Genomic DNA, 25,066 nt, shown 5'->3' on the forward strand with positions numbered 1-25,066 from the left:
TGGCAGGATGTAATGCAGTCCCATATTGACAACGTCATCCACAGAACTGTTTGCTCTGTAGGCAAACTGAAGAGGTCCAGTGATGTCCTTCAGGTAGGCCAAGATCAGTCGCTCAAATGACTTCATGATTCATCTTCATGTATTGAAATACATATGTATTGTAAAATCATCTTGGATCAATCAATCTTCAAGCATGGATGATCAACTGGCCCTTCAATTGGTCTGTGCAGTTATTTTATCTGAAAGAAAGAAGAAACCACGACAAAAGAGAATATGGCAGAAACAATGGCTTGAAAGACGTGGATAACAAGAACTGTCAGTACTGCAGAAAGAGTTGGAGTTAATTAAACAGTACAATGAAAGGTGGTATTATATGCACAATCTATGCATTTGTTAAATTTACTTCTAGTTAGTTGATTTGATTAATTTGTGGATTTTCGTTTCTGTTCATAAAGATCCATGATAAGACCGATTATACCATCTGCACTGTGATTGGCTGGATTAGTTCCATCATGTCATTGTGTCACTCACATTACCAGATTACATGGTGATAATATCAAACAAGGCTGCGTTCAGCCCCGAAAAAATGGTGCAAAACGTTTATTAAACGGAAACGGTGGTGCGTTGAACACCCTGTTCTGATGTTCTGAAGTGTTGCAACTATGGCAGCTGAGAAGGCCATTCTTTGTGTTGTTTTTGAAGAATTTTTGGAGCCTGATGAAATCGGTGTAAATACGTGTTTAATACTGCAAAATATGCTCGATGTTACAGTCATTGCCCTTGCCGTCCAGAATAAAAGACAACATCCCAATTGACTGAAGGGATTTGTGGAAACTGTGGTTCCTAATTATTGTGATCCAACATTTGCCTCGAATTTCAGGTGAAGGATAATCCACTTCTTACCTCCGAGACTGTGTTATGATCTATTTGACCTTATTATTTTTATTGTGATTATGAGGCTTATCATTATTGCTGATCACTGTTGTTGTGCTATGATATTGTAATATTTACCATTATATAATCAGAGGAGCATAGAACATTTTATGAAAGTGTCACTCCACAATATAATAGCAAAATATAAAAATATGTATAGTATTTTTATGTTACACTAATCAGTGTCTAGCACACTTTCCTAAGGAAAGCATACGGACCGGAACAGAAGACATTGCAATTACTACATGATATTTAGACAGACCTAAAGATGTTCCAGATTTATACTTGTGCTCTTATTATTTCAGTTATTTTGCTTTTAATGTAAATAAATGTGTGCAAACAATATACTTGCTCTTGTGAATTTATTTTGATGTTAATTACATTTACTTACAAATTCACCATCATCATGTTGATATGCTATGTTACTATAAAACTCTTATGACAAACGTCTTAATATCTTCAATTGTTGCGTATACTGAGCTGCAGTGGACACGTTTGTAAACGACTTCACTTGGACCCATAGTGCGAGCTGTCTCTTTAATACCGCGTGGTTTATATACATGTTTCTGCTGAATGGGCTGACATTTTTGAAACACCCACCAAACATGAGAAAACGTATCTCAAACCCCGTTACACACCGTTTCCAGGAAACATTTCGTTCAATCTGGAAACCATAGCAAAACGTTAGGCAACGGTGTGAGCCTGAACGTGCCCCGGGTTTGAAAATGTCGTAGCGTCTGTGATAGTTCAAGACAGGTTCGGATCACGTTGCTGACCTGCTCATACTTAACGAGCTTCAGCTACCACAACGAGCAACGATTTGGTCACGATCTAGGGGTTTTGTCGCATACTGTGGAAATCTGTCTGCGACAGCAAAATCCAGCCAAAAGCCCCGTAGTGTGAGCCTGCCTGAAGAATAAAACAATCCAGAATTGTCAAAACGTCAACAACTGGATTCAGCTAATGCAGGATAAAACCAAGGCCGAATTCAAAATGGCAGAAATTAATACAAGTATGCAATTTTTAATTATGCTCAAGTTTCACACAGTTGCATAAGCTCCAACTCATGCAAGTCTGGAGAATCGTGAGGATTAATGAAGAGGGAGGAGTTATCATTAATTAGCTGAAATCTGTAGAGTACAAAAAGACCAAAAGGCTGCACTTCTGCTGTGTGACTAGCTATTGAACAATGGCTGGAAGTTGGTGTTTGTTTCAGATTTTGGCAGTTTGTGTTTTCTGTCATGCTGTCCCACAGTGGAGTAATTTGCCTCAGAACCCTCAAGCTCTGATGTTCCAGCAAACTGACCAGCGGTTTCAGAAGCCAGCTCAACAGCAAACTGACCAGCGGTTTCAGAAGCCAGCTCAACAGCAAACTGACCAGCGGTTTCAGAAGCCAGTTCAACAGCAAACTGACCAGCGGTTTCAGAAGCCAGCTCAACCGCAAACTGACCAGAGGTTTCAGAAGCCAGCTCCACAGCAAACTGACCAGCGGTTTCAGAAGCCAGCTCAACAGCAAACTGACCAGAGGTTTCAGAAGCCAGCTCAACAGCAAACTGACCAGCGGTTTCAGAAGCCAGCTCAACAGCAAACTGACCAGCGGTTTCAGAAGCCAGCTCAACAGCAAACTGACCAGAGGTTTCCTCAGCAGTTTCAGAAGCCAGTGGCCCAGGCAGGGCCCCTTGATAAATGTGCTGTAGCAGGTTACGAGCAGATCCAATGTGGACAACCTGGGATCAGTGGTGCTGAGTGTGACGCTATCAACTGCTGCTTTAACGGACAGCAGTGTTACTATGGGAGGGCAGGTAAGCTTTCTCAATCTTATTCTGTTCATTTTAAACAAATTCTCAGTACTAACCTGTTCTTGTACCTGTTGTTCCAGTGACTGTCCAGTGTATTAGAGATGGTCAGTTTGTGGTAGTGGTGTCTAGAGACGTTACTCTGCCTAGACTGAGTCTGGATTCGGTTAGTCTACTAGGTGGAAATGACCCACCTTGCGGTCCTGTGGAGTCCACGCCTTATTTTGCTATATACCAGTTCCCTGTGACCGCATGTGGCACGAGCATGATGGTGAGCAGCTGCTTCTGGTGTAATTCTGCTTTGCTTATGGACTGGATGCCAACAGTGTTGCTATTCACAGGAGGACCGTGGATATGTGGTGTATGAGAACAGAATGACCTCCTCATATGAAGTTGGCATTGGACCGTTTGGTTCCATCACAAGGGACAGTCATTTTGAGTAAGTGATCTATGACTTGGTGTGAATTTTAATCTTTGATAAATGCTACAAGCTCACCGTCTGTTGTCCAGGCTTCTCTTTCAGTGTAGGTACTCTGGAACTTCTGTTGAAGCACTGGTTGTGGAGGTGAACTCTGTTCCTCCACCTCCACCAGTAGCTGCTCTTGGACCTCTCAGGGTGGAGCTCAGGCTGGCCAATGGCCAATGTGTCACCAAAGGGTGTGCAGGAGGTAAGGCCTTATCCTGTCTCCCTAAAGCCTTTCAGACTTGAGTCTGGTTAAACCCCAGTGTTCATCCTCAGGGGATGAGGCCTACATGTCCTACTACAGTGATGCTGATTATCCCGTCACAAAAGTCCTGCGGGAGCCTGTGTATGTTGAGGTGCGCATTATGGAGAGGACTGATCCCAACATTGTCCTGATGCTGGGACGTTGTTGGGCGACTTCAACCCCCAGTCCACTCAGTCTCCCCCAGTGGGACCTTCTGGTTGATGGGTGAGTGTACAGCCGATCTTATCCAGTTTGTCTACTGGGAGGCACGTTCTAACCTTCTCCCTCTCCTCTTCAGATGCCCTTACCAGGACGACCGTTATCTGACCACACTGGTTCCAGTGACTGGATCGTCTGGTCTTCAGTTCCCAACCCACTACAAGCGCTTTGTTGTGAAGATGTTCACATTTGTAGCTCCAGCCTCACTGGCTCCGCTGCAGGAAACTGTATGCCCCCATTACTTGAACGGTTTTGTTTTTACTACTTGTGGATTCTATGACTTGCTCCTCTCTTCCCTGTCAGATCTTCATCCACTGCAGCACAGAGGTGTGCCATCCATCTTCTGGCTCTTGTGAGCAAAGCTGCACCAGGAAACGTGAGTTCTTGCTTTAACTTGACCAGCAGAACTGAAAATTTATAAGCGCGTTCACGCTCCTAAAATCTTCTCTTTCAGGAAGAGACACTGCTATCAAGGCCAGCTCGAGTGAGCAGACAGTGGTTTCTAGTGGAGAAGTTACTCTGGTCCTGTAAATCTAGTGATTTTAATAAAAAGATCTTTTTGTCTATTGGTACTTTTCACTTTGCCGAATCTGATATTACTTGCCTCTTCCGAGTTTGTGGGGGTTTTTTTTCTCCCCCATACTTTTAAACCAAGGTTCCACGACCTTTTGTACAGTCATGCCTCGACTTGATAACCTGGGCCACCGCATAGGGTACCAAATTAAGGGTTAATCACTAACTTTTTGTTAACTGGACATTTAGCCCAACCAACATGCATTCATCACATCCAAGTCACCTTTATTTATGTAGCGCTTTTAACAATGCAAATTAAATGACAAGATTAAGCTCCTTTCAGTTAAAGGAATTTCATTGAGTTCAGTTTAAATGGTGTCTTTTGCAAGCAGGTCGACATCAGCAAGGAACCAAAATTCCATCGGTGCCAGAATGGAGAGAAACCAGGCTCTGTCGGGGGGCAAGTTCTCCTCTGGCCAAACGAACCAGCAGTTCAACTGCAGCACAGTCAGATTGTAAGGGTTCCAGTGGTCTCTTCCCGATGCTGTCTAAGTGGCGGGGTCCTCTCTGGGGCTCATCTAGGTGTCCAGGGGCCTGTTACATAAAACAAGTTTACCAAATAGGTCAGGTTTATTTTAGTTGGTTTGATTTATTGTCAGTTGATTTGGTTCTAAATAAGTCAGACTAACTGAAATAAACCTGACTTATTTGGTAAACTTGTTTTATGAAACGCGACCCTGGTCTCCACTGATGTTCAGGGCTGTAGAGGTCATCTCTGGGTGCTAATCCACCATCTGATCTGGATATGAACTGGATCTGGTGCCTGCAGTGACCATCTGGGCTGGATACGGACTGGATTGGGCGGCTAAGGTGACCTCTGAATAAGAGAAAAACAGACTAATATTAGTGTAGATGTCAATCTTCTTACGATGTAACGAGTACATTGTGTTATGGGGAGTGTTCCTGGACCTAATTAATGCAGCCTAACAATCCTTTAACGGATTTGAATATTAGAAGTGTGTGTGTACGCCATGATAAAGAGATGGGTCTTTAATCCAAATTTAAACTGACAGTGTGTCTGCCTCCCGAACAGTGTTCGGTACATTGTTCCAGAGTTTGGGCGCTAAATAGAAAAAGGATCTACCTCCCTCAGTTGATTTTGATATTCTAGGTATTATCAAATGGCCAGAGTTTTGAGAACGTAATGGATGTGGAGCAGAGCAGCCATCAAGTGTTAGACGATGTTCTAGGTTATTACTTTTGGGGGTTTTAGGTCCTAAATTAACACCTATTTTTAACACCTCTAACTTCGTGTTTCCTGATGATATTGTACATGTAAATCGTGAAAGTAACGGCCCTAGTACTGAGCTTTGAGGTACTCCATGCTGCACTTGTGATCGATATACCTCTTCATTCACTGCTACGAATTTATGGCGGTCAGATAAGTACGATTTGAACCATGCTAATGCACTTCCAATAATGTCAAAGTTTTCTAGTCTATTCAAAAGAATGTTGTGAACGATAGCGTTGAACGTAACGCTAAGATCCAGTACCACTAATAGAGATACAACCACGATCAGATGATAACAGCAGGTCATTTGTAACTCAGAGCAGTCTGAGTACTATGGGAAGGTCTAAATACTGACTGGAAATCCACACATATAATTTTTCTCTAAGAAGGACTATAACTGTGAGGATACTACCTTTTCTAGCATCTTTGACAGAAAAGGGAGATACGAGATCGCTCTGTAATTAACTAGATCTTGGGGGTCAAGTTGTTTTTTTTTTAATGAGAGGCTTAATAACAGCCAATTTAAAGGTTTTGGGGACATATCCTAATGACAAATTAATAATAGCCAAAAGAGGATCTATGACTTCTGGAAGCACCTCTTTTAGTAGTTTAACTGGAATAGGGTCTAACATGTTGTTGGTTTAGCTGATTTAACAAGTTCACACAATTCTTCCTTTCCTATAGTAGAGATGGCCTAGGACCTAAATGCATTGCTGATATGCTCACGGAATAGTAACCTAATGGACCACTCAGACCATTAGGATAGAGTCAGTTAGAAATACCAAGGGTTCACACAAAACAAGGGGAGTCCGCTTTTAGCTATTATGTCACACACCATTGGAACCAGCTTCCAGAAGAGATCGGGGGGCTGTTCCATAAAAGACGCTAAGAAAAGCGGGGATTAAAGTCCAAAACCTGACTTGAAATAACCTAACAAATCGGGACTAAAGCGGTTCCATAAACGACAATTCAAGTTCACGCAATCTGACTAATGCTATCCAGGTTCAGTGAGTCAGGATAATGTGATGTACACGCTTATTCTGAAGCAGCCCTTAATGTCGATCATGGATCAAATCGATCCACCATAGCAAACAGCGAATATTTGTGCTGTTTAACGCATTTGAAACATTGTGTTTTCCTCAGTGCATAATTGATACGTCACAGGTATATTTTTTACATCTGTAAATGTCAGAAAGCCATGCAAATATATCCATTTAGCTGTCAGGAGTGGGCGGGGCTTATGCGAGAGAACGAGCGCTGCGCTACACACACAGAGCAGAATAGAATACTAGCGCAAGAATTCTGAATAAAATATACATTCTGCTAAAATATGTTGTTGGACATTAAATGTGACACATAGAATTTTAATTTCCTACATATGTGTATTTTTATGATAGCCGCAACTGTTAATCACTAGCTCAAATGAGTTAAATGTGTGTTCCTCTTATCAGTTAAAATGTACTCTGATTTCTATTATAAATTTACATTTTTAATTCAGTGATTTTAACATTTGATTGTGTTTTTATGCTTTAAAGAGCCATTTTAGATTGTAATGTTTTAATGTTCTAATAACCATAAAAGGTACAGCTGTCATAAATTCAGAGAGAAAGGCTGCATGGCTAGAAACTTCTGATCAACTGAAGTAGCAACTGTGTTAAAATGTCATTCGCCTACATTTTGGGCACAAAATGTAGGCAAATACACAGGTGTATTTTCTGTATACTTTTATTTTTGGACCGATAATAAATTAAACTGACTGTATGTGAGAGTGTCAGTGGTAATATCGATGCGTTCCTATTGGTCAGAGTTAGAGGAGCTCAGCTTAGCCTGACAGTTAGCCTGCTCCGGACCAGGTTAGTTTGCCAGCATAAGTTGCCACAGTGACTGAGCTTGAGCTATGGTAATTTTGCTTTCAGAAACCAAATCAAGTGAAAATAAGTCAGAATTACTGAAATAAGCCTGGCTTATTTGGTAAACTTGTTTTATGGAACAGGCCCCAGCTGTGCAAAAAAAATTAGCCACCATTAAATCCAGACACAAAACTCATGTTTAGCTGTGCATTTGTTGAATGAGCACTGCGCTATGTCCAATAGGACTGCATTTTATGGATAATCATTTTCTCTTAACGGTTTTAAAATTCATTTAAATCAATTTGTATATCACTTTAAAATTCCTTGTTTTTATTGCTGTGATTATTTTTAATGACCTTCACTCATGTAAAGCACTTTGAATTACCACGGTGCATGTTCCATATAAATAAACTTGCCTTGATATCCGTAGCTATCAATTCTGTGCCGAATTTGAATGCTTCACAATTTTTTGACCGATGTTGATTCTGCAGCAAATTAGACCGTATAGTATAATGGGGTCACGTGATCGAGAGCAGCCTGCGGCTCCGGCCAGATTCGTTTGTCCAATGTAGCTCTTGTAAATCGGTATGAGAACACAAGGCTCTTCATTCCATTTTTCAAACTGATACAACCTTTCTTTGAATGCGTGTTGCGATGTCACAGGACATGTCCAAGTCCAAGATCTGTGGCAATTACAAACATCCTGGAGGGACCGACTAGTAACCCAAAAGGTCAAGGATTCAAGTATCAGTACCAGCAGGAATTATACAAGGGAGTGAGTGTATAACACTACCTTCCATACCCACAGCTGAGGTGCCCTTGAACAACCCCAAAAACCCAGTTGCTCCCCAGCAAAGTGTATGCACACTTTGATGGGATAAGTGCATGTTGGTTGGGCCAAACGTCCTGTTAATGAAAAGCTAATGATTAACACTTAATTTGGTACCCCATGCAGTGGCCCAGGTTAACAACTGGAGGTTGGATAAGGGTCATGCCTCGTACAGAAGCATTCTGAGTCGAGGCATGACTGTACAAAAGGTCGTGGAACCTTGGTTTAAAAGTGTGGGGGAGAAAAAGGCACTCGGAAGAGGCACGTAATATCAGATTCGGCGAAGTCAAAAAGTACCAATAGACAAAAACATCTTGGTGTTCTGCAAGGTTTATTAAAAACACTAGATTTACAGGACCAGAGTAACTTCTCCACTAGAAACCACTGTCTGCTCACTAGACCTGGCCTTGATAGCGGTGTCTCTTCCTGAAAGAGAAATTTTAGGAGCGTGAACGCGCTTATAAATTCTCAGTTCTGCTAGTCAAGTTAAAGCAAGAACTCACGTTTCCTGGTGCAGCTTTGCTCACAAGAGCCAGAAGATGGATGGCACACCTCTGTGCTGCAGTGGATGAAGATCTGACAGGGAAGAGAGGAGCAAGTCATAGAATCCACAAGTAGTAAAAACAAAACCGGTCAAGTAATGGGGGGCATACGGTTTCCTGCAGAGGAGCCAGTGAGGCTGGAGCTACAAATGTGAACATCTTCACAACAAAGCGCTTGTAGTGGGTTGGGAACTGAAGACCAGACGATCCAGTCACTGGAACCAGTGTGGTCAGATAACGGTCGTCCTGGTAAGGGCATCTGAAGAAAGAGAGAGAAGGTTAGAAAGCGCCTCCCAGTAGACAAACTGGATAAGATCGGCTGTACACTCACCCATCAACCAGAAGGTCCCACTGGGGGAGACTGAGTGGACTGGGGGTTGAAGTTGCCCAACAACGTCCCAGCATCAGGACAATGTTGGGGTCAGTCCTCTCCATAATGCGCACCTCAACATACACAGGCTCCCGCAGGACTTTTGTGACGGGATAATCAGCGTCACTGTAGTAGGACGTGTAGGCCTCATCCCCTGAGGAACACTGGGGTTTAACCACACTCAAGTTTGAAAGGCTTTAGGGAGACACAGGATAAGACCTCACCTTCTGCGCACCCTTTGGTTACACATTGGCCATTGGCCAGCCTGAGCTCCACCCTGAGAGGTCCAGGAGCAGCTACTGGTGGAGGTGGAGGAACAGAGTTGACCTCCACAACCAGAGCTTCAACAGAAGTTCCAGAGTACCTACACTGAAAGAGAAGCCTGGACAACAGACGGTGAGCTTGTAGCATTTATCAAAGGTTAAAATTCACACCAAGTCATAGATCACTTACTCAAAATGACTGTCCCTAGTGATGGAACCAAACGGTCCAATGCCAACTTCATACGAGGAGGTCATTCTGTTCTCATACACCACATATCCGCGGTCCTCCTGTGAATAGCAACACTGTTGGCATCCAGTCCATAAGCAAAGCAGAATTACACCAGAAGCAGCTGCTCACCATCATGCTCGTGCCACATGCGGTCACAGGGAACTGGTATATAGCAAAATAAGGCGTGGACTCCACAGGACCGCAAGGTGGGTCATTTCCACCCAGTAGACTAACCGAATCCAGACTCAGTCTAGGCAGAGTAACGTCTCTAGACACCACTACCACAAACTGACCATCTCTAATACACTGGACAGTCACTGGAACAAAAGGTACAAGAACAGGTTAGTGCTGAGAATCTGTTTAACATGAACAGTAAGATTGAGAAAGCTTACCTGCCCTCCCATAGTAACACTGCTGTCCGTTAAAGCAGCAGTTGATAGCTTCACACTCAGCACCACTGATCCCAGGTTGTCCACATTGGATCTGCTCATAATCAGCTACAGCACATTTATCAAGGTACTCTGCCTGGGCCACTGGCTTCTGAAACTGCTGAGGAAACCGCTGGTCAGTTTGCTGTTGAGCTGGCTTCTGAAACCGCTCGTCAGTTTGCTGTTGAGCTGGCTTCTGAAACCGCTGGTCAGTTTGCTGTTGGGCTGGCTTCTGAAACCGCTGGTCAGTTTGCTGTTGAGCTGGCTTCTGAAACCGCTGGTCAGTTTGCTGTTGAACTGGCTTCTGAAACTGCGGAGGAAACCACTGGGCAGTTTGTTGAGCTGGCTTCTGAAACCGCTGGTCAGTTTGTATCGGAGCTGGCTTCTGAAACCGCTGGTCAGTTTGCTGTTGGGCTGGCTTCTGAAACCGCTGGTCAGTTTGCTGTTGAGCTGGCTTCTGAAAGCGCTGGTCAGTTTGCTGTTGAGCTGGCTTCTGAAAGCGCTGGTCAGTTTGCTGTTGAGCTGGCTTCTGAAAGCGCTGGTCAGTTTGCTGTTGAGCTGGCTTCTGAAACTGCAGAGGAAACCACTGGGCAGTTTGTTGCGCTGGCTTCTGAAACCGCTGGTCAGTTTGTATCGGAGCTGGCTTCTGAAACCGCTGGTCAATTAGCTGTTGAACTGGCTTCTGAAACCGCTGGTCAGTTTGCTGTTGAGCTGGCTTCTGAAACCGCTGGTCAGTTTGCTGTTGGGCTGGCTTCTGAAACCGCTCGTCAGTTTGCTGTTGAGCTGGCTTCTGAAACCGCTCGTCAGTTCGCTGTTGAGCTGGCTTCTGAAACCGCTCGTCAGTTTGCTGTTGAGCTGGCTTCTGAAACCGCTCGTCAGTTTGCTGTTGAGCTGGCTTCTGAAACCGCTCGTCAGTTTGCTGTTGAGCTGGCTTCTGAAACCGCTGGTCAGTTTGCCGTTGAGCTGGCTGCTGAAACCACTGGTCAGTTTGCTGGAACATCAGAGATTGAGGGTTCTGAAGCAAATTACTCCACTGTGGAACAGCATGACAGAAAGTACAAACTGCCAAAATCTGAAACAAACACCAACTTCCAGCCATTGTTCAACAGCTAGTCGCAAAGTAGAAGTGCAGCCTTTTGGTCTTTTTGTACGCTACAGATTTCAGCTAATTAATGATAGCTCCTCCCTCTTCATTAAACCTCACGATTCTCCAGACTTGCATGAGTTGGAGCTTATGCAACTGTGTGATTCAATTATCCTTGTTACATGCATGAAAAACAAACTTGAGCATAATTAAAAATAGCATACTTGTATTAATTTCTGCCATTTTGAATTCGGCCTTGGTTTTATCCTGCATTAGCTGAATCCAGGGCCACATTCAGCCCCGATAAAATGGTGCAAAGCGTTTATTGAACGGAAACGGTGGTTCGTTGAACACCTTGTTCTGATGACACAAATATTGCAACTATGGCAGCTGAGAAGGCCACTCTCTGTGTTCTTTTTGAATAATTTTCGGAGCCTGGTGAAATTGGTATAAATACGTGTTTAATACTGCAAAATACGTTTGATGTTACAGTCACTGCCCTTGCCGCCCAGAATAAAAGAGAACATCCCAGTCGAGTGAAAGGATTTATGATTATTCCTAATTATTGTGATCCAACATTTGCCTCGCATTTCAGGATGAAAATAAATTTCAGGTGAAGGATAATCCACTGTTTACCTCCGAGATCTATATGACCTTATTATTTTTATTGTGATTATCAGGCTTATCATTATTGCTGATCACTGTTTTTGTGCTATGATATTGTAATATTTACCATTATATAATCAGAGGAGCATAGAAAAGTTTATGAAAGTGTCACTCCCCAATACAATAGCAAAATATATAAATATGTATAGTATTTTTATGTTACATTAATCAGTGTCTAGCACACCTTCCTAAGGAAAGCATACGGACCGGAACAGAAGACATTGCAATTACTACATGATATTTAGACAGACAAAGAAGTTCCAGATTTATACTTGTGCTCTTATTATTTCAGTTATTTTGCTTTTAATGTAAATAAACATGTGCAAACAATATACTTGCTCTTGTGAATTTATTTTGATGTTAATTACATTTACTTACAAATTCCCCATCATCATGTTGATCAGCTATGTTACTATAAAACTCTTATGACAAACGTTTTAATATCTTCAATTGTCGCGTATACTGAGCTGCAGTGGACACATTTGTAAACGACTTCACTTGGACCCATAGTGCGAGCTGTCTCTTTAATACCGCGTGGTTTATATACACGTTGCTGCTGATTGGGCTGACATTTTTGACACACCCACCAAACATGAGAAAACGTATCTCAAACCCCGTTGCACACCGTTTCCAGGAAACATGTCGTTCAATCTGGAAACCATAGCAAACCATTAGGCAACGGTTTTGGCATACAGCTTGAAGCAAATCCAAAATGGCGGCTTGTATGTAGTGCGCGTGTTTTGTTTTCAGTTTTTATGTATAAGGATATCAAAGATTGTTTTACGATTGTTCCTGAGTTCGTTGTATAATTTTTTGCATTTTATTAAATTGTATTGCGAAAATGCGGATACACTCTGGACTCGTTTACCTGCTTGGCTGCCTGGCGTTGTGGATCCCCACTGTCGGCATGTTCTCTAACGCTAATGCTGATGAGGGGTGAGATAAGCCTGCGCTATGGCACAGGTGGACTATCCCGAGTGCTATGACTATCCTGGAGCCAGATGGCGGAGGTGGTATCCTGATGACTCGGGCGTTTGAGAAGTACCTCGTTTCTCGGATGCCTTTCGATTTGAGAGATGAACCAAGAGGTCTGCGATGCCTTTGTTCCTGGGGAAATGGAAAGTTATCTCGTTACGCAGTGTCCATCTGTAGCGATGGCCCGTCAGCCGGCTCAGCGAGGAAAAACTGGTGGGTTCTTGTTTTGCTCTTATTGTCGGGCAATATTCATCCGAATCCAGGCCCAGAGAGGGTGCAGCTTCAAACTCCAGATGAATTCAAGTCAAGCAACGGATTACGTTTTTTTTCATCTTAATGTACGCAGTCTGGTAAATAAAATGGACTTGATAAGAATATGGGCCGATTCAACAAATTCCGATATTATCGTTCTCTCTGAGACATGGTTAAATAAATCAGTGCCGAATTCCATGGTACTTATTGAGGGATTTCAACTTTTTAGATAAGACCGTACAAAAAAAGGTGGTGGAGTTGCAGTTTATGTTAAGTCTAAACTAAACTGCACTTGTATTATTTCCATCAGCAAACCAAAATGCTTTGAACGTCTTGCAATTAGATTACTTTTTCAAAATGGACCTGATATCGTCGTTGTGGGATGTTATTTCTCCCACCATCGGCATCAAGTGAAGCTATCACTTCATTAATTGACTTTCTTAACGAGTGGACAACATCAGAATTGATTTTACTTGGGGATTTGAATTGGGACTGGTCATCACATATGTCTGATCCATTCAGGGGTATTTGTGACTCTCTTTGTTTGGAGCAACTTATAAATTTGCCTGCCCGGTTAAATCAGAAAGATCCAGCTAAATCCACTCTACCTGATGTAATTTTAACAAATGCTCCTCATAGATTTACCGCAGTTGGAGTATTTTGTAATGGTGTCAGTGATCACTGTGCAATATATGTTTGAGAGATTGCAGGATTCCAAAGGGTAAATCACGTTTTATTTTGAAACGACAATTTAAATATATTAATGAACAAGCTTTTTTGCAAGATATTTATAATAGTGATTTGCGCTTTGTTTTACAAATACCTGATGTTGACTTAGCATGGGAGTATTTTAGATCAACTTTTTTAGCTTTATGTGATAAATATGCACCTTATAACAGATTTAGAATAAGTAATAGAGACAATCCATGGTTTAATGAGTCAATATCTTCACTTTTCAAAAAAAGAGATGTTGCGTGGGCTTTAGCTAAGAAAACAAATAATCAATTGGACTGGGTTAATTACAGAACAACAAGAAATAATTGTACTAAATTGGTAAAAAACTCAAAACGTGATTATTATTTAAACATGTTAAATGAAAATTTGAATGATCCAACAAAGTTTTGGAAGTTAACCAAATTAGTTTCTGGTTCAAAAACTTTTACCAGTCTGCCTGATTATTTGAAATTAAATAAGTGCGTAATTAGAGGAAAAGAAAATATTGTGAATACTTTTAATAGTCATTTTATCTCTGCTTAAAGAACAAATTAAAACATCTAACATAGATGCTATGGAAACCACATCATCTTGTTCCACTCAGTCTTTTGCCTTTACTCCAATTTCGGATATACAAGTTTACAAAGCATTATTAAATTTGGATTGTAAAAAATCAGCAGGGTTTGATAAAATAGAACCTTATTTTTAAAAAATTGCTGCAGCACTGATAACAGAGCCCATCTCTTTTATTTTTAATTTAAGTTTAACCTCAAATGCTATCCCTCGTGCATGGAAATCAGCTATAGTTCTCCCCTTGTTAAAAGGTGGCGACCCATTTGAATTAGATAATTATCGCCCCGATTTCAAAGTTACTGTAATGAGGGGTCTGAGGCAGAGGGATCCATTTTCAGCTTTATTGATAAGACAGGGTCAAACAGGCAGAGATCAGTCAACAGCGACAGGGGTGTCAGAGATAAATCAGAATCCATAAACGATATCCAGGCTAGAGTCGAGGCAGGCGGCAGACAGGGGAAGTAAACAACAGTCCAGAGATCAGGTCACAAAGGCAGGTAGCAGAGAATCACAGAGTCGGATAAACAGTCCAAGGTCGTAAACGGGAGATCAATAAACATGGACTAAACGCCCAGTAGTGTAGCCGGGGCAATACAAGACTTCGCGGTGAGTTGTTGGAGATTGCCGCTTATATGGGGTAACAGTGATGGGAAACACCTGTGCTGCAATCAGTCTCAGGTACAGGGCATTGTACAGGGCAGTTCGGTTAATATTCCGGTGATGGTGCCCTCCGGTGGTGTTCAGGGAGAGCCACAGAGGGCGAGTTTGTGACAGAGCCCCCCCTCCTGCGAGCGGCTCCTGAAGCGAGGGGCGGTTCTCCGCCGGGGCCTTCCACGGGTGCGAGAAGCGGGTCTGTTGGGATGCAGACGATGGAAATCATCCGTGAGCGTGGGGTCCAGGATGTCCTGGGCGTTGACCCAGGACCTCTCCTCGGGACCGTACCTCTCCCAGTCGATGAGGTATTGTAACACCCTGCCTCGGCGTCGGGAATCCAAGATCTCCCTGACTCGATACGCCTCCTCGCCGTTTACCACGATAGGAGGGGTGCGCTACTCAGCGGCCTCCTCCTGGTTCCCTCTCCTCTCAGACCACCGGCGGGCTTGAGCAAAGACATATGAAAAGTGGGTGAGATACGATAACTGGCAGGAAGTGCTAAACGATATGAAACTGGTGTAATTTGACAAATTATTTTGAAAGGACCCACGTATCTGGGACTGAGCTTCTTGCACGGGAGACGAAGGCGAAGGTCCTTGGTGGATAACCACACCCACTGACCCGGAGCATAGGGGGGACCAGGTCTCCGACGACGATTGGCCTGTTCTCTGACCCGGCGTACAGCACGTTGCAGATGAATTCCAGGTCTCCTCACTGCGGTGTAGCCAGTCATTGACAGCGGGCAGATCAGAGGGTTCCCCTGACCAGGGAAATAGGGGAGGCTGAAACCCCTGCACACACTGGAACGGTGTTAGACCAGTCGAAGGCTTGCGTAGTGAATTCTGAGCATATTCCGCCCAAAGCAGATATCGACTCCAGTCGTTCTGATTGTTGTGGCAGTAAGATCTTAGAAACCAAATTAGTTCTTGATTGAGCCGTTCCACTTGGCCATTGAACTCGGGGTGATAGCCAGAGGTTAGACTGATGTTTATGTTGAGCTGCTGACAGAAGGCAGACCAGACTCTGGAGGTGAATTGTGGTCCACGGTCAGAGACAATGTCCTCGGGCTGTCCGTAGAATCGGAAAACGCATGTTCCAGCAAAGCCTCTGCTGTTTCGAAGGCTGTGGGGAGCTTGGGGAGAGGAATGAGGCGGCATGCTTTGGAGAAGCGGTCGATAACTGTAAGTATGGTGGTGTGATTTCTGGAAAGAGGAAGGTCAGTGACAAAGTCGATGGCGATATGGGACCAGGGTCGTTGAGGTATGGGTAGAGGTTGAAGTAAGCCAGCTGGGCATTGATGAGATGACTTGGTAATGTTGCAGGTGGCACAGTGCTGGATGAACATGGCAACGTCCTTCTGTACCGATGGCCACCAGAAACGGTTGTTAATAAGGTGAACAGTAGCTGTGATGCCGGGATGACCGGAACTGGGAGATTCGTGAATCATCCGTAGGATGCGTTGTCAAAGATCTACTGGAACAAAAGTTAAGTTAGGTGGGCATTCAGGTGGCGTGGGATCATCGGCTTGTGCCTCGGTAATCTCTGTCATAATGTCCCATTGTACGGGAGCGAGAATGAGAGATGTGGGAATGACCGGTTCGTTGGTGGTGTTTGAATTCAAATTGTCTGGAGAGAGCATCAGCTTTACCATTCCTTGAGCCAGGACGGTAAGTAACATGAAAGTCAAATCGGGAAAAGAACAGTGACCATCTTGCTTGACGGGAGTTAAGGCGTTTGGCTGACCTGATGTATTCCAGATTTCTGTGATCAGTGAGTACAATGAAAGGTCGTTTGGCGCCCTCTAGCCAATGCCTCCACTCCTCGAAAGCCAACTACTTTGGCTAGTAGTTCTCGATCCCCAACATCATAGTTCTTCTCAGCAGCGTTGCGTTTCCTGGAGTAATAAGCACATGGATAGAGCTTAGCGGGGTTACCTTGACGTTGAGACAAGATGGCTCCAATGCCTGTGTGAGAGGCATCCACCTCAACCGTGAACTCGAGCTCTGGATCGGGGTGATGAAGAATCGGTGCGGAGTTAAAACGTTCCTTGAGTTGCTGAAAAGCCTCTGATGCTGCTGTAGGCCAGGCGAGGTAGCGCTTGCCTCCCTTAAGCAATGACGTTAACGGAGCGGCTATGGTGCTGAAGTTGCGTATGAAACGTCTGTAGAAGTTGGCAAACCCCAGGAAACGCTGCAGATCCGTTGTGGTCTTGGGTGTGGGCCAGTTTAACACTGAGTTGATTTTCTTCTCATCCGGATAAGGTTGTATGCATTGCGAAGGTCAAGCTTGGTAAAGTATTTTGCAGAATGGAGCATTTCTAGGGCGGCTGGAACCAGTGGCAGAGGGTAGCGGAACTTGACTGTGATCTCATTGACTGTAATCCTCCATCCTTCTTTTTGACAAAGAAGAAACCTGCTGACGCTGGTGAGGTGGATGGTCGAGTTTGTGACAGTTACCGGTGATGGCAAAAGTATTTGAATCCTTTATAAATGAACAAGTAAAACAATTTTTAACTGAAAATGCAATTTTAAATAAATTTCAGTCAGGCTTCAGATCCGGTCACAGTACTATAACAGCAGCCATATCGGTCATAAATTATGTTATAAATTGCTTGGATAGTGAACAGTATTGTGCAGCTTTATTTGTAGACCTTACCGAAGCATTTGACTCTGTAGATCATACAGTTTTGTTGCAAAAACTCAGGTGTGTGGGTTTTAGACAGAAAATTATAGTTCATCAGAGTTAAAAATTATAAAAGGTGTCCCACAGGGATCTATTTTAGCACCCATTTTATTTTCAATATATATTAATGATTTGGGATGTGGGATAACCCCAGCTAAAATTCATTTCTACGCTGATGACACTGTTATTTATACAGTAGCACGTTCCTTGGACCAAGCTGTATTTTTTTGCAAGAATCTTTTAGGACATTGCAACTTTCATTGTCAAATTTAAAATTGGTATTAAATTCTAATAAAACGAAATAAATGTTTTTTACCAGACATGGCATTAAATCGGATTACTTTATTTTAAGTTTAGAGAGTGAGAGTATAGAAAGAGTTAGTTGCTACAAATATTTGGGTATATGGCTGGATGAAAGGCTGAGTTTTCAGGTACATATTGAAAATCTATTAAAAAAGTATCTGTTTTTTGTATCGTTTAAAGAAATGTTTTCCCTTTGAAGCAAGGGAGAGAATTATACAAGGTTGTTTTGCTTCGGTGCTGGATTATGGTGATGTGACTTAGATGCATGCAAGTTCTTCTATTTTAAAAAAGTCGGATTATGTATACCATGCTGCATTACGATTTGTGACTTGTGCTTCTTCTCACACTCATCATTGTACCTTGTATGAATTAGTGGGTTGGTCCTCTTTGTTTCAGAGGAGAAAAATACTGTGGTGGGAGGAGCAAACGACAGACACAGTGGGTGTGGTGTCAAGCCTCGGAGAGGTTTTTATTAAACAATAAAAGGTAAAATAAAGTGTCCAAAGGGGGAAAAAAGTGTCCAAATAAACGGGGAATCTGGTGTCCTCGTTGTGCTGCGGGGCTTGTGCAGGAGGGTAGTGTTAAGAAGGGAAGGGGCGGAGTCCGGTGGCCACACGCGCTCCCCTCTCGGGGCCAGGAGCGAGTGGCGACATCTCTTGCGCGGCTTCTTCCAACTCCTGGGTTCCCGGCGCTTCTGGGGGATTCGACGGCCTGGCATCCTGGCCCGTCAGCCTGGCCCGTCAGCCGTCTCACGGGTGCGGCAATCCTCCTCCTCGACGCACCCTTCCTGGACCCACGAGGACACCAGCGTGCATGCACGGGGAAGAGACCGGTCTCCCGAGGAGAGGCGCGCTCGGCATTTAAACGGCGGCGGTGATGAGGCTCTATTCACATCAGGTGCGCCTCATCACACGCCGCCAGCCCTGGCTGTTTCAGCGCCCCTCCTCTCTCACACACCCACTCCTGTCGGGAGCCTGGTGAAGGGCGGCGAATACGGGACGGGGTGGTGATGACAATAAGGGGGGAGGCAGCCGACTCGTCACAATACATATGTTGTTGTTTACAGCTAAGGCCTTGTTAGGTTAATTACCCTCTTATATATGTAGTCTACTATCTTATTATACTTGTCATTATAGTACAAGATCGACTGATAGATTGCTTTTACATGTTCCTAGAGTTTACACAGAGTTTGGCAAAACTGCTTTCTCTTTTTATGCACCTTTCTTATGGAATGAGAGAGTATTTTAATGTTGGAAAAACTTCCTTCGCTAAATACCTTTAAAAATGTTTTATGGTCTAACTGTAAGGAAACGTGTAAATGTTTTAATTAAGTATTAAGGTTTTTTTGTGTGTGTATGAGTTTTAATGTATATGTATACTGTTTTGTGTGAAACTTTTTTGCGATGCCATTTTGGCCAGGACTCCCTGGAAGAAGAGATTTTATATCTCAATGGGACTATCCTGGTAAAATAAAGGAAATATTAATAAAACGGTGTGAGCCTGAACGTGCCCCAGGTTTGAAAATGTCGTAGCGTCTGTGATAGTTCAAGACGGGTTTGGATAACTTTGCTGACCTGCTCATAATAAACGAGCTTCAGCGACCACAACGAGCACCGATTTGGTCACGATCCGGGGGTTTTGTCGCAGACTATGGAAATCTATCTACGACAACAAAATCCAGCCAAAAAGTCCCGTAGTGTGAGCCTGCCTTAAAAATAAAACAATCCAGAATTGTCAAAACGTCAACAACTGGATTCAGCTAATGCAGGATAAAACCAAGGCCGAATTCAAAATGGCAGAAATTAATACAAGTATGCTATTTTTAATTATGCTCAAGTTTCACACAGTTGCATAAGCTCCAACTCATGCAAGTCTGGAGAATCGTGAGGATTAATGAAGAGGGAGGAGTTATCATTAATTAGCTGAAATCTGTAGAGTACAAAAAGACCAAAAGGCTGCACTTCTACTTTGTGACTAGCTATTGAACAATGGCTGGAAGTTGGTGTTTGTTTCAGATTTTGGCAGTTTGTGTTTTCTGTCATGCTGTCCCACAGTGGAGTAATTTGCCTCAGAACCCTCAAGCTCTGATGTTCCAGCAAACTGACCAGCGGTTTCAGAAGCCAGCTCAACAGCAAACTGACCAGCGGTTTCAGAAGCCAGCTCAACAGCAAACTGACCAGCGGTTTCAGAAGCCAGCTCAACAGCAAACTGACCAGCGGTTTCAGAAGCCAGCTCAACAGCAAACTGACCAGAGGTTTCAGAAGCCAGCTCCACAGCAAACTGACCAGCGGTTTCAGAAGCCAGCTCCACAGCAAACTGACCAGCGGTTTCAGAAGCCAGCTCCACAGCAAACTGACCAGCGTTTTCAGAAGCCAGCTCAACAGCAAACTGACCAGCGGTTTCAGAAGCCAGCTCAACAGCAAACTGACCAGAGGTTTCAGAAGCCAGCTCAACAGCAAACTGACCAGAGGTTTCAGAAGCCAGCTCAACAGCAAACTGACCAGAGGTTTCAGAAGCCAGCTCAACAGCAAACTGACCAAAGGTTTCCTCAGCAGTTTCAGAAGCCAGTGGCCCAGGCAGAGCCCCTTGATAAATGTGCTGTAGCAGATTACGAGCAGATCCAATGTGGACAACCTGGGATCAGTGGTGCTGAGTGTGACGCTATCAACTGCTGCTTTAACGGACAGCAGTGTTACTATGGGAGGGCAGGTAAGCTTTCTCAATCTTATTCTGTTCATTTTAAACAGATTCTCAGTACTAACCTGTTCTTGTACCTGTTGTTCCAGTGACTGTCCAGTGTATTAGAGATGGTCAGTTTGTGGTAGTGGTGTCTAGAGACGTTACTCTGCCTAGACTGAGTCTGGATTCGGTTAGTCTACTGGGTGGAAATGACCCACCTTGCGGTCCTGTGGAGTCCACGCCTTATTTTGCTATATACCAGTTCCCTGTGACCGCATGTGGCACGAGCATGATGGTGAGCAGCTGCTTCTGGTGTAATTCTGCTTTGCTTATGGACTGGATGCCAACAGTGTTGCTATTCACAGGAGGACCGTGGATATGTGGTGTATGAGAACAGAATGACCTCCTCATATGAAGTTGGCATTGGACCGTTTGGTTCCATCACAAGGGACAGTCATTTTGAGTAAGTGATCTATGACTTGGTGTGAATTTTAACCTTTGATAAATGCTACAAGCTCACCGTCTGTTGTCCAGGCTTCTCTTTCAGTGTAGGTACTCTGGAACTTCTGTTGAAGCACTGGTTGTGGAGGTGAACTCTGTTCCTCCACCTCCACCAGTAGCTGCTCCTGGACCTCTCAGGGTGGAGCTCAGGCTGGCCAATGGCCAATGTGTCACCAAAGGGTGTGCAGAAGGTAAGGCCTTATCCTGTCTCCCTAAAGCCTTTCAGACTTGAGTCTGGTTAAACCCCAGTGTTCATCCTCAGGGGATGAGGCCTACATGTCTTACTACAGTGATGCTGATTATCCCGTCACAAAAGTCCTGCGGGAGCCTGTGTATGTTGAGGTGCGCATTATGGAGAGGACTGACCCCAACATTGTCCTGATGCTGGGACGTTGTTGGGCGACTTCAACCCCCAGTCCACTCAGTCTCCCCCAGTGGGACCTTCTGGTTGATGGGTGAGTGTACAGCCGATCTTTTATCCAGTTTGTCTACTGGGAGGCACTTTCTAACCTTCTCCCTCTCCTCTTCAGATGCCCTTACCAGGACGACCGTTATCTGACCACACTGGTTCCAGTGACTGGATCGTCTGGTCTTCAGTTCCCAACCCACTACAAGCGCTTTGTTGTGAAGATGTTCACATTTGTAGCTCCAGCCTCACTGGCTCCTCTGCAGGAAACTGTATGCCCCCATTACTTGAACGGTTTTGTTTTTACTAGTGGATTCTATGACTTGCTCCTCTCTTCCCTGTCAGATCTTCATCCACTGCAGCACAGAGGTGTGCCATCCGTCTTCTGGCTCTTGTGAGCAAAGCTGCACCAGGAAACGTGAGTTCTTGCTTTAACTTGACCAGCAGAACTGAAAATTTATAAGAGCGTTCACGCCCCTAAAATCTTCTCTTTCAGGAAGAGACACTGCTATCAAGGCCAGCTCGAGTGAGCAGACAGTGGTTTCTAGTGGAGAAGTTACTCTGGTCCTGTAAATCTAGTGATTTTAATAAAAAGATCTTTTTGTCTAATGGTACTTTTCACTTTGCCGAATCTGATATTACTTGCCTCTTCCGAGTTTGTGGGGGTTTTTTTTTTTTTCTCCCCCACACTTTTAAACCAAGGTTCCACGACCTTTTGTACAGTCATGCCTCGACTTGATAACCTGGGCCACCGCATAGGGTACCAAATTAAGGGTTAATCACTAACTTTTTGTTAACTGGACATTTAGCCCAACATGCATTCATCACATCCAAGTCACCTTTATTTATGTAGCGCTTTTAACAATGCAAATTGTCAAAGCAAAACTGCACTATCAAAATAGGAAAATGTTGTCAACGTAAAATGACAAGATTAAGCTCCTTTCAGTTAAAGGAATTTCATTATTGAATTCAGTGTTCAGTTTAAATGGTGTCTTTTGCAATCAGGTCGACATCAGCAAGGAACCAAAATTCCATCGGTGCCAGAATGGAGAGAAACCAGGCTCTGTCGGGGGGCAAGTTCTCCTCTGGCCAAACGAACCAGCAGTTCAACTGCAGCACAGTCAGATTGTAAGGGTTCCAGTGGTCTCTTCCCGATGCTGTCTAAGTGGCGGGGTCCTCTCTGGGGCTCATCTAGGTGTCCAGGGGCCTGTTACATAAAACAAGTTTACCAAATAGGTCAGGTTTATTTTAGTTGGTTTGATTTATTGTCAGTTGATTTGGTTCTAAATAAGTCAGACTAACTGAAATAAACCTGACTTATTTGGTAAACTTGTTTTATGAAACGCGACCCTGGTCTCCACTGATGTTCAGGGCTGTAGAGGTCATCTCTGGGTGCTAATCCACCATCTGATCTGGATATGAACTGGATCTGGTGCCTGCAGTGACCATCTGGGCTGGATACGGACTGGATTGGGCGGCTAAGGTGACCTCTGAATAAGAGAAAAACAGACTAATATTAGTGTAGATGTCAATCTTCTTACGATGTAACGAGTACATTGTGTTATGGGGAGTGTTCCTGGACCTAATTAATGCAGCCTAACAATCCTTTAACGGATTTGAATATTAGAAGTGTGTGTGTGTACGCCATGATAAAGAGATGGGTCTTTAATCCAAATTTAAACTGACAGTGTGTCTGCCTCCCGAACAGTGTTCGGTACATTGTTCCAGAGTTTGGGCGCTAAATAGAAAAAGGATCTACCTCCCTCAGTTGATTTTGATATTCTAGGTATTATCAAATGGCCAGAGTTTTGAGAACGTAATGGATGTGGAGCAGAGCAGCCATCAAGTGTTAGACGATGTTCTAGGTTATTACTTTTGGGGGTTTTAGGTCCTAAATTAACACCTATTTTTAACACCTCTAACTTCGTGTTTCCTGATGATATTGTACATGTAAATCGTGAAAGTAACGGCCCTAGTACTGAGCTTTGAGGTACTCCATGCTGCACTTGTGATCGATATACCTCTTCATTCACTGCTACGAATTTATGGCGGTCAGATAAGTACGATTTGAACCATGCTAATGCACTTCCAATAATGTCAAAGTTTTCTAGTCTATTCAAAAGAATGTTGTGAACGATAGCGTTGAACGTAACGCTAAGATCCAGTACCACTAATAGAGATACAACCACGATCAGATGATAACAGCAGGTCATTTGTAACTCAGAGCAGTCTCAGTACTATGGGAAGGTCTAAATACTGACTGGAAATCCACACATATAATTTTTCTCTAAGAAGGACTATAACTGTGAGGATACTACCTTTTCTAGCATCTTTGACAGAAAAGGGAGATACGAGATCGCTCTGTAATTAACTAGATCTTGGGGGTCAAGTTGTTTTTTTTTTAATGAGAGGCTTAATAACAGCCAATTTAAAGGTTTTGGGGACATATCCTAATGACAAATTAATAATACCCAAAAGAGGATCTATGACTTCTGGAAGCACCTCTTTTAGTAGTTTAACTGGAATAGGGTCTAACATGTTGTTGGTTTAGCTGATTTAACAAGTTCACACAATTCTTCCTTTCCTATAGTAGAGATGGCCTAGGACCTAAATGCATTGCTGATATGCTCACGGAATAGTAACCTAATGGACCACTCAGACCATTAGTATAGAGTCAGTTAGAAATACCAAGGGTTCACACAAAACAAGGGGAGTCCGCTTTTAGCTATTATGTCACACACCATTGGAACCAGCTTCCAGAAGAGATCGGGGGGCTGTTCCATAAAAGACGCTAAGAAAAGCGGGGATTAAAGTCCAAAACCTGACTTGAAATAACCTAACAAATCGGGACTAAAGCGGTTCCATAAACGACAATTCAAGTTCACGCAATCTGACTAATGCTATCCAGGTTCAGTGAGTCAGGATAATGTGATGTACACGCTTATTCTGAAGCAGCCCTTAATGTCGATCATGGATCAAATCGATCCACCATAGCAAACAGCGAATATTTGTGCTGTTTAACGCATTTGAAACATTGTGTTTTCCTCAGTGCATAATTGATACGTCACAGGTATATTTTTTACATCTGTAAATGTCAGAAAGCCATGCAAATATATCCATTTAGCTGTCAGGAGTGGGCGGGGCTTATGCGAGAGAACGAGCGCTGCGCTACACACACAGAGCAGAATAGAATACTAGCGCAAGAATTCTGAATAAAATATACATTCTGCTAAAATATGTTGTTGGACATTAAATGTGACACATAGAATTTTAATTTCCTACATATGTGTATTTTTATGATAGCCGCAACTGTTAATCACTAGCTCAAATGAGTTAAATGTGTGTTCCTCTTATCAGTTAAAATGTACTCTGATTTCTATTATAAATTTACATTTTTAATTCAGTGATTTTAACATTTGATTGTGTTTTTATGCTTTAAAGAGCCATTTTAGATTGTAATGTTTTAATGTTCTAATAACCATAAAAGGTACAGCTGTCATAAATTCAGAGAGAAAGGCTGCATGGCTAGAAACTTCTGATCAACTGAAGTAGCAACTGTGTTAAAATGTCATTCGCCTACATTTTGGGCACAAAATGTAGGCAAATA

General features: G+C 43.3%; 3 protein-coding genes across 3 annotated transcripts; 2 read left to right on the forward strand and 1 right to left on the reverse strand.

Moving 5' to 3' along the window:
- Positions 1–193: 193 nt before the first annotated feature.
- On the forward strand, positions 194–4,687 carry LOC306843560 (zona pellucida sperm-binding protein 4-like; the record flags this gene model as incomplete). The annotated part of the gene is made up of 10 exons (XM_079375088.1): positions 194–220; positions 2,540–2,735; positions 2,813–3,000; positions 3,071–3,168; positions 3,240–3,397; positions 3,469–3,661; positions 3,735–3,882; positions 3,959–4,031; positions 4,110–4,182; positions 4,561–4,687. 10 exons carry the CDS (start codon positions 194–196, stop codon positions 4,685–4,687), a joined length of 1,281 nt encoding a protein of 426 aa, XP_079231214.1.
- A 3,800-nt stretch (positions 4,688–8,487) lies between these two features.
- LOC306843561 (zona pellucida sperm-binding protein 4-like) lies at positions 8,488–12,629 on the reverse strand (the record flags this gene model as incomplete). Its single annotated transcript, XM_079375089.1, has 10 exons — positions 8,488–8,564; positions 8,642–8,714; positions 8,792–8,939; positions 9,012–9,204; positions 9,275–9,432; positions 9,504–9,601; positions 9,672–9,859; positions 9,935–10,088; positions 11,905–11,908; positions 12,589–12,629. The coding sequence occupies 10 exons, from the start codon at positions 12,627–12,629 to the stop codon at positions 8,488–8,490; spliced, it is 1,134 nt and encodes a 377-aa protein (XP_079231215.1).
- Positions 12,630–19,861: 7,232 nt separating this feature from the next.
- LOC306843562 (zona pellucida sperm-binding protein 4-like) lies at positions 19,862–22,032 on the forward strand (the record flags this gene model as incomplete). Its single annotated transcript, XM_079375090.1, has 9 exons — positions 19,862–19,871; positions 20,478–20,582; positions 20,660–20,847; positions 20,918–21,015; positions 21,087–21,244; positions 21,316–21,508; positions 21,584–21,731; positions 21,805–21,877; positions 21,956–22,032. 9 exons carry the CDS (start codon positions 19,862–19,864, stop codon positions 22,030–22,032), a joined length of 1,050 nt encoding a protein of 349 aa, XP_079231216.1.
- Between the last annotated feature and the right edge of the window lie 3,034 nt (positions 22,033–25,066).

This window comes from Barbus barbus (assembly GCF_936440315.1).
Source record: "Barbus barbus genome assembly, chromosome: 24".
Lineage (NCBI taxonomy): Eukaryota > Metazoa > Chordata > Actinopteri > Cypriniformes > Cyprinidae > Barbus > Barbus barbus.